Source organism: Lytechinus pictus, chromosome 11, assembly GCF_037042905.1.
Source record: "Lytechinus pictus isolate F3 Inbred chromosome 11, Lp3.0, whole genome shotgun sequence".
Lineage (NCBI taxonomy): Eukaryota > Metazoa > Echinodermata > Echinoidea > Temnopleuroida > Toxopneustidae > Lytechinus > Lytechinus pictus.
In genome coordinates this window covers 28934191-28950372 of record NC_087255.1, presented here as the reverse complement: position 1 = coordinate 28950372, position 16182 = coordinate 28934191, and the positions used below count along the sequence as shown (strand labels likewise).

The following is a 16182-nucleotide window of genomic DNA, read 5'->3' as shown; positions in this document are numbered from 1 at the left end:
CAAAAATTTGTGTACAATACATGTAATACATGTACATGTCTATACAGCTGTACATTCAAGTTGCAGTTTCCGAGGTTTACCAAGGTTTTTTACCTGACTGCTAAGAAAGCACGAATGCCTGTGAGCAAGCAACCAGGGGACCAACGGCTTAAGGTCCTCTCCGAGGTACCCAGTAATGATGATCACAAAATGAAATCTAACATAATCCTTAAAAAAATTACCACCAACTTCATCAAGTGAATAGTCAGATAATATCCTGTTACATCTTCATGTTCAAGAGAGTGTTCTTTATGTTGCTATGAAAGTCTATTAACATGGAGAGTTTTTTTTTTTTTTGCAATATGCTTTGTCCTCCCAATTTCCCTTCCATTTTTCCTTGTTTCATCTTCTCCACACCAATCTACATTTTGTCTTTCATCTCTTTCTCTGTACATGTACTTAAAAAGTATGCAAAAAATCAGTGTACAAGGCCAACATAAAAAAAAGATACAAGGTAGTATGGGATGAAGAATAGTCATATATAAGGAACCTTTATACCGTAGTCAAAATTATGTTCATTTAATTCCTGAACAAACACCATTGTGTACATTGTGTGATGTTTGAAAAAAAAATGCTTTAAGGAATGTGTAAATGAAAAGAATTACTGCACATAATGTTTGAGTCTTGACAACAAATGAAAGGTCAAATGTTTCAAAAGTGAAGTATGACATGATTCATCATAAAGAAAAGCAAAGTTTGGAACTCTTCCATAATTTTGATTGATGATGTTTGAAATGTTTTGTCACAAAGGATTAATTACAGAGTTTCAGTTATCAGAATGAAGAATAGGAAAGACAGTACTTGTACTGTTCTGCAAATCCTTATGGAAAATTCTCTTTGTCATACATGTATGTATTCCATTTCTTGATCTATTCATTATATTTCTTCATATATTTACCACCTTTCTTCCATATATTCCATTGATTATACCACAATGTATTGTATTACATGTACATGTGTGTGTTTTCAAAATGCCTATTAAACAGCAAATGTAATATCACAGGGTCCGTGGAGCAGTTTTGAAAGGGGGCTAACCATGCGAAAAATCACAATCAAATGGTCATTTGTATGTTTTTATACACAGTTATTGGACAAAAGGTGGGGTCTGACCCACCAATTTACAGAAGACCACATTAAATACTTTAAATTTGCATTGTTAGGTCAACACTGTTTCAAGCATTCAATGCATTCAAGGAATCAATCCTGCTGATTACCCATTCACCTCACCTGGGTTGAGTGCAGCACAATGAGGGTAAATTTCTTGCTGTAGGAAAACATACCATAGCTGGATTTCAAACCCACAACATACTATTTAAAAAACAAAGTTCATTCATTTCATAACAAACCCAAATGGTAGTACTTGTTGTTTATCAATATTGTTGCAAACAGGGGGGTGTGTCACAAAGAGTTCAGTATGACTTTAAAAAGGTTTATAGTGCTGACAAAGCCTGACACACACATGATTACTTTATATTAATGACTTATGCGCAGTAGCACATCCTTTTTTAGCATGATTTGACCAATGCGGCGATTCCTATTATTCGGCACGCAAATGGACATTTTAGTGCGACTGTATATCATTACCTTTTTGTGAAACATCCCCATGTATCACAATTTACTTATGATAAAGGCTAGGTTAGTCCAATACCAACCAAGGCCATGGTAATAGATGCCCTATTGACCTGCTTCAACACTCCTCCCATTAGTCTTGGAGATTTTTGGTGTCCTTTTAAAATGTCCCATTTGTACTCTAACATCGAAATGTTGCCTTGGCCCTTAATTTTTGAAGTGTACATTATGCTGCAGTCACATTTCCCCTATGGCGGCCGCACGGCAAGTCAAAAACAGCCATTTTATTCATTTTTATTCAAACCACATATATGTACATGTAGCTGGTACAAAAATTGTTTTCGACTCGCCATACGGCCGCCGTAGGGGAAATGTGACTGCGCCACTGAGGTCAATTATTGAAATATTATTAGGGACATTTTGTTAACATTGCAATACTTTGACATTATCACGTTCATAAAGTGCTAAATCCTCACGAAATGGAACCCTTACCTGTTTATGTTTGGATGTACCATGCGACTAATGAGTTGTATTTCATGATGAACATTATCCCAGTTGTTATCGTTTGTGTTGATCTTGGCAGCCATCAACTGACCCGTTTCTCTGTGCTGGATCTGTACAGGGTATAAAGAAAAAAAGGAACATATATTTAAGTCAGATATGTACATTCCCCAGGGATTTCCTAATCGAACTCTAGTCTTCACCAACCATATTGTGAAACTTGATTCATGGTCTACGATGCAGTTCAAGAAATACAGGTGTATGACCATTGTATTCACCATTCAAAAATGCCTCTCAAATAACCATTTGGCATAGCAATGAATAATACTACATGTACATGCATGTATGTATGCAAAACAAAACTGTATAATTTTTAATTAGAATAGGGTTAACCGAACACTTTAAAGAAATATCCCAATCTGGTGCCGAAAAAAGTCACAAATAAGCCTTTGCAATAACAAGCAAGTCCAAAAATAATAAGAATCTCATTTTAGCCATTCAAAGTGCTGATTCAGGACATTGATTTATTTTTTTTCTTTTTTATAGTACAGTATTTGAATCATGCAAGTCCCCCACTACAGGCCCTGATCTTGTAAAAAAATAATAAATAAATAAAAGAAAAAAAATAAACAATGAAGAAAAACAAAAAAAGGTAATCTCAAAAGGAAAACTACAGACGAAAAAAAACAACTGAAAGTAAAAATAGATCAAAGAAATAAAACAGAATTGATATATATTTTAGATTCTTGACAAGTTTAAATCATAAATTTGATATACATGTATCTTTGGAGGCTGAATGATGATACACCTCTTATACCCCTTTCATAAACCCAATAAAACCCAATTATGCGGCTAATAGCAGCATAATTTGGTTGTAAAATCAGAGGAGGACAAGAGTTATCCGCATTATTCTGATGCTGCTATTATCCGCATAATAGCGGCATCGGGACAAGATTTTGAGTTTATGAACGTATTTCCAAATAATGCGGATAATTGCCATGGTGCGGTCACAAGGTCACCCTTTTCCAACACAACCGCATCGGAGGGGGCGTGTCCAGTTGTCATGACGATTATCCGCCTTTTTCAGGACGGGCGCTCGTAAAAATAATGCGGATAATTTTCGGAGTTTGTGAACGCAATTTTTATTGAATTATCCGCATTACTCTTAGGCGGCTAATTGGAGGATAGGTTTTATTGGGTTTATGAAAGGGGTATTATTGAAATGTCAAATGATTACTTCACCCCTCAGGGGTCTACTTATTGAATTGATATGATAATCTGTGTTGACTTTACCCAGTCTAAAAAGTCAAGGACACACTTGAAACATTTTGCCTTTAGCTGACTTTCCTTTTTCAATGTTTACAAACACATGTAGCCTACATTGCAGCACATGAATTTATTGATCATTTTTATAGAACTTGTTTTCATTACCGCCCTAAAACTAGTTAACTGGAAAATAGTTTTGGAAACTAGTTTAACGTGTAAAGAGAATGATCGAAGCGGTCTTGGAAGCGATCTTCCAAACCAATTCAGAAAACCAACTCGCGATGTAGTTTTCAAGATCGCTTTGCCTTTTTAAACTGGTTTTAGCGTACGTGAGGACACAACCGTTCTTCGCAAATAATGAGTGCACTAGTCCACACACTGTGTGTACATGTAGAATGTCTACGCTGTGGTTTCGAATTTCGCGCGAAACATGTCACCCCCACTGAGAGCATTCCCATAGCAACAAGGACACTTTACGTGAAGTGGTTTTGAAAACCACTTTCAGCTAGAACGCTAGCAAAGCAATCTTACAAACTGGTTTCCTGAACCGATTTCCAGTAAACTAGTTTGAGAAAGCATGAGAACGGTGTTTTAGACTTGTACTGCACATGTAGGCCCATTCAAGTAGATTTGGAGAGGGGAGAGTTAGCCCCTCAAGCCTCAACAAGAGTGTGCCACTGCATTTTTGTATATACATGGTGATTTATGTAGGGTAGGAGTACAGCCACAATGTGTAAGATAGTGGTTTTCCATTTCAAACAATGGTCTTTTTCCAAAATGCACTTTAACTTGTCTGTAAAGAACCAAAACAGATTTTCTATTTAGATTTGGGCAGTTCCACGGTTAGGGAGTGACATTCAGAAACAAGTTTTTAGCATTCAAACAAAGATATCAGTTTATCACCCACATTTAAATAGTTATTTGCAAAGAAATGGTACCTGACAGTAGTTGCTGAAATGCACTTTTCAAAATAATAACATTTGTTATTTTGATCCGCTGAATTAATGAGATATGAATATTCATTCAAACTCTGTGAACTTTAAATGGGTATCACAATGTTGAGTTAATGATTGGATTATATGTTGTTCTAGCTTTAATATGCTGCATTACATTAAAAAAAATTGGTGTATTTTTTCATTAATTATAACTTAAAACATAAACCCATACCTGGTTTACGGAGTGACATCTGAAATATTCACACACAGGCAACGTAAAATGAACTTATATTTTGAAATTTTCTTTTGATATGATGTAAAATGATGACCTTCAGATTATCCAAAAGAAATTTTTACAAAACAAGCAATAGTTTTCTGTTAAATTGAAATTAAGTAAAAAACAATATATGTGGTCCCATGTATATAATGTTTTGTATGGTTTGGATTCTCCTATAAGGAGATTTATGCAAAAAAAAAAATTGTGGCTAATTATGTTCCACTTTTGTATTTATGAAATCCCATATGAGTTTTAATAGAAAAATTTGATCAAGATTTGAAATAGAGCCAATATAAATTTTTGGAAAATGTCCACTTTTGCTTGGAATTGCCCATTTCCCAGTAAATGAAAAACCACTGTCTCTGTACATTACATCCTAAATAGGGTGTAGGGAGTACAAGTTCTAAATTTTAAAACTGTCTAACTGTAGTACAACATGCAGCCTGCCATAATATACATGTACATGTTTTTGATCATTTTCAAAACACGAAAGGGCCTACAATGTAGTTCATAAATTAAAGAATCCTAGAATTAATAAGTACCTCCTTCAGGGTTAGATTATTGGCTTCAGGAGTGCACCCCATTGGAGCCGAATCTGAGTACCATCGATCCCCCCCCCCCCCCCACCCCCATGCATCCCTCATCTTACGCAAGGGACTGTTTTCAAAATTGGAAGAAATAAATGATGAGTTTTCATAAACTTTACAAAGTTAAAATATACCTACATGTACATGTACATGAGGCCTGCAACTATGTACATGTAACATGAGATGGAGCACTGAGAAAATTACAGGGGTCCTTGTATCTTGCCCCCTTCAGTGCTAACCTCTGACATTTAATTTGCAAACTCGAGTGTATTCAAATGTCATTATTGTCATATGCTGGATCGACAGATTTATTTATTGGACTACATACAGAGGCCCCAAGCACTGCTTCTCAGTATTGTTGTACACAGTATTACAACATGAAATAATATAATTAAAAGTGCATCTTAAGTTTCGGCGAATCCCAGATGAACAGGTGTAAAGCCTACACTATTCAAGTTCATTACAAAGTTTAACATTGGCATCCTAAAATGATTTAATGGTGTGGATGCTATAAAAGATTCATGTTTCAGTGGATATATTTTACGTCCAACATTTCAATAGTTATGTTGACATCATAAATAGCATTATTACGAGGGCTTCAACACATACTTGTGCAAAACTTTGCTCTTCTTTCACAACAGTTACAGTTATGAGGTTAAAGTCTATGTTTGTATGACCTTGTGTGTAAATGTAAAATAATGTCTACAGATTAGCTCCTGTGTACACAAAGCATGTTTCATTCAGCACTGTAACCCCAAACAAACTACTAGGTAAAACTAAAATAGTACAGTAGTATGAATATATAGCAAGTAATACTATAAATGTACAGTATATGTTGCACAGCAAATGATTTCATGAGGAACAGAGGAGTCTTGAGATTGAGGTTAATTTTCAGTACATCCTGTTTTCATATATAAATACATGTAGATGTACAGACCATCCAACTTTGTGAAATCATGAAATCTAAGCTGATAAACGATCACACTTAAGAATTAAGATAACCATCATATACTGTGTGAAGGTGTAAACAAGTTGACAAGCCTTGATAGGCACACTCAGACCAAGTCAATTTCCAGAATACCATTAATGAGAACTTGTTCAGGGCTCAAAATACCCAAAATTATAAAAAGTACCCACCCAAAACCAAATACTCTCAGGATAAGTTAGAACTTGAACTACATGTAATAAGCATGCTGGTTGGAATAGCACACGAGGCTCAACAGCCCCACGGTGCCCGCCCCCAACATATAGGCGTTCATGTACTCTATGGGTTGGGAGAGTTCTCGTATTTTCTTTCACACTGCCAAAATACTCACAACCTTTAAAAGAATCCTTGCAAAATTTATCAGGATTTTAAAATATTATGAGAATATTACAACTATTTTGCTTTCATGTTGCATACTTGTTATTTTCTGATCAGGGTATAGATCAGGGAAAACTTTAATACCAATCACAGAATACCTGATATTCTCAAAGTCTGCGAGTCGGTCTGAATACGCCGATAGCAATCTTTTAGAACTCATCATCTGTAACTGAACTTTATATGACCTTGAATATTTATGATGTTGAATGTATAAATGAATTGTAATTTGTAAGCCTCCATAGAATACTTAGTATCCACTTGTACTGTACATGAACATATTACATTCCTGGGCATTACTGTATCAAATCCGGAGGCCTTGATGCAGATGATGGGGTTCGAAGAAGCAGTGTACCGATTCCAAAGCGAAAGGCAAATCATGGGGTACGTTGGAATGGGCATGTGCTGAGGAGGGATGATGGGCATGTTTTAAGAAGGGCTTTTGAGTTCAAGGTGGACGGCTCGAGGAGAGGATGGCCAAAATAGACATGAAAGAGGCGAGTAGAGGAAAGTTGGAGGGTTTGGTAGAACCTTGAAGAAGTACTCTCCCAATAGCGTACACGCTGTCCTGGAGAGGGTTGTGCTGTGTCAGGTGCTGCCAGTGCTTCAGGTGATATGGTGATCCTGTGGTGGTATTCTTGGTGCACTATACAGAGATGCCAACCTAAAGGGATGGTTGTCAGGAATATTTACCATATTTGTCAGGAACAAATGGGAGTTTCTCAGGAACATCCCGCGAAGTAGCATCGTTTATACGCTCAACCACCCAATCGCCATTGACATTGTGCATGCATGAACCGCGGCTTGCACTCCGCACTTCGCTGTGTATTCAGCAGCAGCGCGCGGAGGCGCTTGCAATAGAAATCTCAGTAGAGAAACTCCCGTTGGTTTACCGTTGGCCACACACACGCTGCATGCACGATACATGTATACACAATACACGCATATACATGCACAATACACAATACACGCATATACACATGCACAGCAAAACAATACACAATACACATGTATTGTAGTTGTTTTTTCCGTAACCTTTTTATTGTTGCCGTAACACCGTAATTGGAGGAATAAAATCGGAACAAATATGGCGAATCCGTAACGGTTGGCATCTCTGCACTATATACAGTGTGCTAGGTGCAGTGTGAGGATGGTGCGTGTGTGTCCCTCTTACACCATCTTAAGGGGAGGGGGAGGGGGGCAACAGGGAGGTAGAGGATGGAGGATGCACTGAATCAAGTAAAGTTGAGGAAGGGAATAAAGGGCAATTGCTGTGAGTGTGAGATGAATCAGGCCACCCCCTTTCATGGTGACAAACCAGATTTAAGACTTTGGATTATGTACTACTACTACTACTACTGTATTTAACAGCCCAAATTGATTCAGGATTATAGTTTTACCTCATACGTGTACTTCCCAACCCCCAGTTCAAAGTATAGTTTTTAGCTTTATTGTAAGCCTACATATAGGCCTACCGTTTCCTAGTCTGCTGTGCAAACCCTTCACTCGAGTCAAGGGTCTGAATGTGCAGCCTACTGATGCCTTGTGTACTGAAGGCCCTCACACTCAGCAAGTTCTGTATAAATACATGTGCTAGTCTTTGCATGGAGACACACTTGCTGATCAAAGTTTCAATCAGGGTCTGTGCCTGCAGACTAACCATTTCTTGGGGAGGATTTGTTGTCCAGTCCCAGCAAACAAAAAAAACATAACCTCTACATACCTTATAAACAGTTGCAAAAAAGCCACGTCCGAGCTCCTCCTTGATATAATCATCCAGGAAGACTACATTCATCAGAGGAGACGTCCTTGAACCATAGACAGAGCTTGTGGAGTCTCCGGAGGATGTACGACTTCTCATCCTCATATCTTGTGGTTGGGCGGATAGCCTCCGGTGAACTTTACCGGGGTGATGGGGTAGGGTGTGGTTAACAAGGGGTGCGGGGGCGTCCTCTATGCTTTCCCCTCCCTCGTCATCCCCCTGGATGCAGGGTGCGCTGCAGTTGGACGAGTTGGTGGTGGTTGATGGCATTGCATCCAAGGTCACCAGACACACGTCTGTTGTCATGATGGATCAATAAATCCCCCTACAGTCCAGTTACAGGGGCTCTATCCAGTAGAGAGAATCTGGACAGAGAAATAAAGGAAAAAATAACCAAAATGTTGCTATATTGATATTAAGGTTCAAGCTACAAGACTGTCTTTAATCCCAGTATCCCACAAAATAAAAACGATAACGCATCAATAAGCAGTGCTTATTGAGTCATTAACTCACTGTGGGTAATTGCTTTGTGTAGGCCTATTATACTGTATGCAAATGAGTGTGTACACATGTACATATATATATGTATGACTGAGAGCCTAAATTATAATTATTTGTAATACTACATGTATTCCCTATTTCCCTGGGCCATTTAAAATATTTGTGTAGTTTTGAAAACAGCAATGTTTCATGGGGTGCACTTAATCACCACTCTTTTACCATAAAAGTCATGATTTTAATACATTTTTGTAGAACTAGGGTCGTGTTTAATCAATAAGTAGATTTTAAAAAGAAATGCAGAAAAGGAGGCATTTTAAAATTTCTGCAGAATCATGTTAGAAATGGGTTGATCAAATGTAAGGAAAGGGTGATTGGAATCATGATTTAATGACGTCAGTGTGTCAGCCTACTTCATGCCAAACTGCGCGTTTACATTTGACAAAATTATTCGCTTCCGCTTTAACACAGTAGCCGTACACATGTGTGTTGAAAGTCCCTAAAATTGTTTGTGGATGGAAAGAATCCTATAAAAGATTTTAGTATGGTTCCCAGATTTTAACATTCATTATTCTGAATGTAAACATTTTGCTCAGTACATGGTGCTCCAAAATAAGTTCAAGTTAGATTATTAAAACCAAACCTTGGTTATAATAAGTACATAAACACATATCAAGTAGATTACAGCATAGACAAATTTGTTTCAGGACCCCTTCAGAAGCAATGCTTGTGAGTAGGGCCAATAATGTCCGCTTTCTTTCCAATTACTGTAAAATTAGTAACGGCCCTTAAAATGGGTAATTTTTCATAGTTTCAGAACACCCCCCGCCCCCACCTTCAAATCTCCAGTTCCCTACACACACCTACTCATCAAATTCCCATCTAACCCCCACCCCCTCCCCCTCCCCCCTCCCCCCCCCCCCCCACCGCTCATGCACTTTTTCTTACTCTTTCATTCCCTTATTAAAGTCTGTACAGATATCATCATGCAGGCCTTAAAGGGGAAGTTCACCCTGACAATAATGTTATTGCAAAAATAGCAAAAAAAATAATAGAAATTATTGCCGAAGGTTTGAGAAAAATCCATCAAAGAATGAAAAAAGTTATTAGAATTTTAATCATTTAATTTGTGAAGTCATATGCGAGCATGTTTCCTACGTATCATATGGTAAAAAATCAATAAAATGTCATTTTTTTCAGAGAATTAATAATGTTTTTTACTGTACCTTCAGTATAACAGACAAATCATTTCACACCTGTACCTATTAATGAAAACAAAAATGAGTCATCACAAATCATTAAAAAAATTAAAATTTATGCATTTTCACATACATGTACATGTATAGGGCAGCTGCTTGTTCCTGACATCTCAAATCCAATACTTTAAATTGTAATTTAACTTTCTTAATCTTTGATGGACTTTCCTCAAACCTTCACCAATATCTTTAAATGTTTTTTTTCTGTTATTTTTACAACAAACTTTTCTTTAGGGTGAACTTACCTATAATACAAATGTTCATTCACTGCACGTATACTGAATGGACTGCAGGACATTATTCACAGAATATTATCTCTCTTTTATCTCACTGATCATTATATTCAATACATGTTTTCTTGGTGTCACACCCACTTTGGATACCCTGCAGTAGAGATATCTGGATAAGATATCAGTCAGCTGGCGCTAGGCCAGGATCTTCATCACATGGGTGGCAAGGTCACAACTTCTTTTTACTTCCTTTCTCCTCAGATTATTTCCTCTCAATACAGTCTCAATGCAACATTACACTCACATTCAAGTTCATAAACAGATAATACACAATAGTACATGTATGCCTTAAAAAAAAATAGATCATTATTTTCCATAATACACACACACAATGGTTATTTATATGCAAGAAGTTTCAGTTCAAATTCAAGTGTAAGTCAAAAGTGGCATACCCTTTGATTTAATTACAAACGAGTGGTTGATATGCTTGCAAATTTTGCAACTCAACTTCACGAACCTTCCAATTATTTGCACTTGATTTGGGGAAGCTTGGTTTGCTACTGAATGTACATTTAATTTTTGTTTGCCATTGCAACACACCATTAGACCAGGGAAGTGGGAGTGACTAGACTGATTAGACAAGAAAAACTTGTTCATGTGTTCATGAACCTGTTGTTCCATAGCATGTGTTTAAAATGATATAATTTCTTAAAGGGATATATCACTACTAAATACCCAGGGCTCGACACTAGCGCCGGTCCGACGGTCCCAGACCGGTAAAAATCACTGTCGGGCCGGTAGATTTTCAGAAATAGCAAGATTTACTGGTCCGACAAGACCAGTAAGAAAATATCATTGTCGGGCCGGTAATTTTTCCAAAAATAGCAAGATTTATGGGTCTGACATAAACAGTAATAAAAACCATTGTTGGGCCAGTAACTTTTCCAGAAATGGTCAAATTCACTAGTCCAACATGAACATACAAAATATTCCATGACTCAAATTGCAAACCATTTTCCTCCCGTTAAATTTGGTCATTCACACACAGAATACACACAGAATGAATCGCATGCAATTTTTACTAGGGTAACATACAGTGTACATATGGCTAGCCAGCCACACAGCCCACATGGTGAATTTTCTAATGGCTGCACGAACGAAGCTTGGCGAAGCTTGGCAAACCTCTGGCAGAAATCTCTCACAGAACGGTCAAAATTCACATTTCACACTAATGAAAAGCTCTTATAATGTCCATATTTCCTAAAAAACTGTCATTTGTAAGCAGTAAAAGGAGAAATTTTCACTTCTGTTTTAGTTCAAAGAGATCGGGTTTCGAGTGATATCGTCTGAATACATGATAGCCCCACATATGCATTTGTGTGTGTTGATACACTTGGTTTCTTTCGTAGCTATATCTTAATTGAGCCAAAAAGAAACTGATAATTTATTTATGATAGTTTTAGCTTTCTTCCTCTGTTTTCTTTCTATCTTTCTTTCCTTCTTTCTTTTCAATCTTTCTTTGTTTCTTCCCTCTCTTCTTTAATTTTTTTTGTTACTGTCTTTCTTTTTTAATTATTCTTTGTCTTTCGTTCTTTCGTTCTTTCTGTCCTTTTAACATTTTTCTCTATTTCTTTTTCTCTTTCTTTTTTGATTTCTTTCTTTCTTTAATTCTTGAGTACATCCATCCTATATTTATCTCTTCTTTCTTTCTTCCTTTCCTTCTTTTTACCCTTTCTTTCCTTCATTCTTTGTTTCTTTCTTCATTCCATCCATCCTTTCTTTACCATTTCTTGTTTTTTATTTCTTCCTTCTTTCAGCCCTTTCTCTCTTTCTTTCATTCATTCCTTCCTTTCTGTTCTTTCTTTTTTTCCCTTCATTCCATCTATCCTTTTACCTTTTTTTTTTTTTTTACTGCTTGCTTCCTTTCCTTTCTTCTTTCGTTCTTTTTTTCCCTCATTCCTTCCTTTCTTTGTCTTTCGGTCTTTCTTTTTTTTCTTACTTTCATCTATTTTACATTTTCTTTCTTTTTTCTATTGCTTGCTTGCTTCCTTCCTTCTTTCCTTCATTCTTTTTTCCTTCTATCTATCATTTTACCTTTCTTTATTTCTTCCTCCTTTCAATACTTTCTTTCTTTTTTCCTTCTTTCCATCTCTCCTTTTACCCTTTCTTTCTCTTTTTATTGCTTCTTTCCTTCTTTCTGTCTTTTGTTCTTTCTTTCTATATTGCTTGCTTCATTTCTTTCCTTCTTTCTTTCTTTCCTTCATTCCTTTATTTCTTCAGTTCTTTCTTTTTTTCCTTCCTCCACATTTATCCTTTCTTTACCATTTTCTTCCTTTCTTTCTTTCTTTCTTTCTTTCTATCTTTTTTCCTTCTTTCCATCTTTCCTTATACCCTTTCTTTCTTATTTTATTGCTTCTTTCCTTTTTTCATTACTTTCTGTCTTTTGTTTTTTCTTTCTTTCCTTTTTTTTCTTTTGTTCTTTCTTTCTTTCTTTCTTTCTTTTTTCCTTCCTTCACATCTATCCTTTCTTTACCTTTTATTTGTTCTTCCTTCCTTTCTTATATTATTTCTTCCTTTGTTTCTTTTTGTCTTGCTTTCTTTTTGTCTTTCATTCCTTCATTTTTTTTTTTTGGGGGGGGGGGGGTAACAAGAAAGGACAGCAAAATAAACTCACGCCTTTTTTTAATGTTTTCTTTATTTTGGGGACCAGTAGATTTTAGGTTCGGACCAGTAAAAAATGGAAAAACTGGGTATCTACTGGTCCGACATGAATAGGTTGGACCAGTAGAAAAAAAGGGTTAGTGTGGAGCCCTGAAATACCCAATGGCAACACCTGGGAGTTGTTTCATGATCAAGTATTAAGATACACATGGCTTTATGAAAAGCTTTATGCATGACATGTGACCTGTTCTTGGGTGCCAAATCAAACTCTTAAACTGGCCGATTCCTGCCAGCTAAAGTAAAAATCTATGTAGATTAAAGTCCTTGTTGTTATTAAACAAGCTTCTGCATGAAATATCTTTACATAATATTTCAAAATTTAAGTAAGGCTTAATCAGGAAAGTGAGAGGATATTTACTCTTGGAAGGCTCACAGTTTAAAAAAAGGGGAAAAAATATTGGGGTACATTTAAGAATGACACCAGTCGAGCATAAGGTCATACATAACTTACATGAACAGTTTATATGACACATTACCCTTGACAATTTTCAAGTTCAAACTGCTATAAATGCTTCTTTAAACTACAATGTACTTAGGTCAATTTTTCTAATGGGGGATATTAAGGCCGATTGCTAAATTTTTAAGGCCATTTCTCCAGGGAATGATATTCATGGTACTAGTATCTCATCACAATTTGCTCCATATTTTTGTGACTACAGTACAAACCCAAATATTTTTTTGTGCAGCAATTTTTTTTAACTTGTAGGACTGTACAGAACAGAGTTAGAATCTTTGCTCTCTCAACAAGAAATGCAAATCAAATTTGGGAAGTAAATTTGTTTTTCCTGTTCTTTAATTTGAAGGACTACTTTTTGGTGCACAAGCAATTGTGAATTATGCAGGAGTTATAAATGCAAATATCATTTATAATGATTTTGTTTAAATCTTGGGGTGATTCTCAAACAGATGGATGTCCCAAATCATGGCATTTGGTGAAGCATAGGGGGTGTTTTGTGCTGTGATAAGGGCCAGTTCACCCCTTGCCCTTGTATTTCCTATAAATATGCCTTGATCATGATAATAATATTGGGCATTTATATAGCACTATCTATCTATAAATATTATATTCTGAGGCGCGATGTTATTATTATTACCCCGCCTTTAGCTGGAGCTGCCTTTCATCACTCATAATGCATTCAAGGAATTAATCCTGCCGGGTACCCATTCGATTGATACAAGTCTGCAATAGCAAGTTTTTGTACCGCCATGCAGAACCCAGAGTCGAGTGGCAGAACAAATTCTATAACAAAGTAAGGCACTATTAAATGCACTGACTTCGAACAAATTTCTCCACAAGAAATTGTTCCCAAATGTCATACCATAGCCAAGGCTCCACACTATAGTATTATACTCTTTTTCTTGGTGGCCCAGTGTTCACCAAAATCATTAATTTCATATTTTTGGTGGCTCTTGAACATTAGAAAACATTGCAATTTATCAAAACTTTGGTAGCCCAACAGGGCCACCAAGTTAGGGTTCTTAAACCTTACAACCTTAACCCTTACCTTAAAGCTTACTACAATGGAACACAGCCGGAGGGGTGATCGTATTGAAACCTATCTTATAGTATCACAGATCAATAACATCAATCCAAACTTCATGTTTAAGAAAGCAATGTATCAAAGCACCACAGCTCCATCTTTGATCGCCATCAGCTACAGCTGAGCGTAAGGACGCGCCAGCGGATTGGCTGGCACGTTCGTACGCAAAGCTGTGCTGATGGCGATCGAAGAACCTGGCTGATCCTGATCTGTTTGTCATCAAAATTCGTTATTTTCCAGCATATTTTTTGGAAAGGTGGTAAGCTGAAATTATTTAATAATAATTTATCGTTATTATTTCTTCCCTTTTACCCCGTCAAAAGGCAAACATTAGGAGTAATCGAGGAGGGTGCAAAAGTGGACCCTTTCTCCATAGACGCTATAGTTGTAAGTAGTGGTTGTTTGCTCCACCATTATGAGCCCAATGGCAATGGCCGTCATCGGTCTATTGATGGAGGGGATGCCGCGAAGCCAGACGAAGTCTCAGCGGAGCATATCCCTGACAGAAATAGGCCTATTTATCGGTCTAACTTTTTAGTCCTAATGCTAGTTTGTCCAGAGCTGAATTAGTCTACACCAAAAGCTTCAGTCTCTACATATTGTTCCGCTGATGAACTACATTGGCTCCACTCACCAATTACGAGGAGAGTTTTAAAAAATGTTTAAAAATTCCTCGAAACAGTTAAGTCAGTCATGAGATTGAGAGTTCAGTCAGTTAGTCAGGACAAATTATCATTCGCGAAAGGCATTTTGACATTTACAATAATTTAGACTCTTTTTTTTTTAATTAGAGATCTATAATATATTTTCTACACTTCTAGTTCTACATGTACGGTATGTTCTTGAAACTAACCATTCTGCTAATTACACACGAACGCTCCAATCAATGAATGCAGGTAGATCTAACGAGTAACGTCGTCAGGTTAAGTGATCACAACTTTCGTGGCGGCGCGGCCAGCTCCAGCGGCCAGCCTACTCTCAGTCACCCGCCAGATCCCGGGCAGGAGCAGAGACATCACCGTTTCCTTTCGCTGTCTCCCCAGTGCTCGCTAGAGGAAAAAATACTACTTTTTCTAAAACTTACCTACAGTTAACGACTCAGACATCGCCAGCAGATTCGCCTGTATAACCAATATGAGTTCCACGCGATGAAAACGCATATATAAAACGCTAATCAGCTATTAACACTTAACGATATTAAATGTAGGCCACAGCTCACAATCCGAGCAGCAGCGATGATTTTGTTGTTAAAAAAATTATTGGCGACGCGACCAAATGATGATACATGATAGCAGCAGCAATTGACAGGAGAGGGCGACAATCACTTTTTCTTTCAGATACAATGGAGGTACCGTGGCCGAATGGCTATTCCATGGAAAGTCCGGGGTTCGATCCCCGGCCGCGGCACCTTGTCCTATGCCCGTGAGCAAGGCATTTAATCTACAATGCTCTTTTATCCTGCTTTCAAATAAATGGAAATGCTATATGCACTATTGGTAACTAGGTGTGCACTTGTTAAAAGTAAATGAATAAAAATAAAAAATAATAATATTGCTTTGCAAAATTGGTGGAGCCTCAAAACAATAGATTTTTGTTAATTATAAATATTAGATCCATCTAACGAACTTTACCATTAAAAA

At 37.0% G+C, this 16182-nt stretch overlaps 1 protein-coding gene across 1 annotated transcript; it reads right to left on the bottom strand.

Moving 5' to 3' along the window:
* Positions 1 to 516: 516 nt before the first annotated feature.
* On the bottom strand, positions 517 to 15841 carry LOC129271644 (dual specificity testis-specific protein kinase 2-like). The gene is made up of 3 exons (XM_054908942.2): positions 15627 to 15841; positions 8258 to 8661; positions 517 to 2222 (listed from the first exon to the last, which is right to left on the bottom strand). Exons 2-3 carry the CDS (start codon positions 8600 to 8602, stop codon positions 2097 to 2099), a joined length of 471 nt encoding a protein of 156 aa, XP_054764917.2. The 5' UTR covers positions 8603 to 8661; positions 15627 to 15841; the 3' UTR covers positions 517 to 2096.
* Positions 15842 to 16182: the final 341 nt, after the last annotated feature.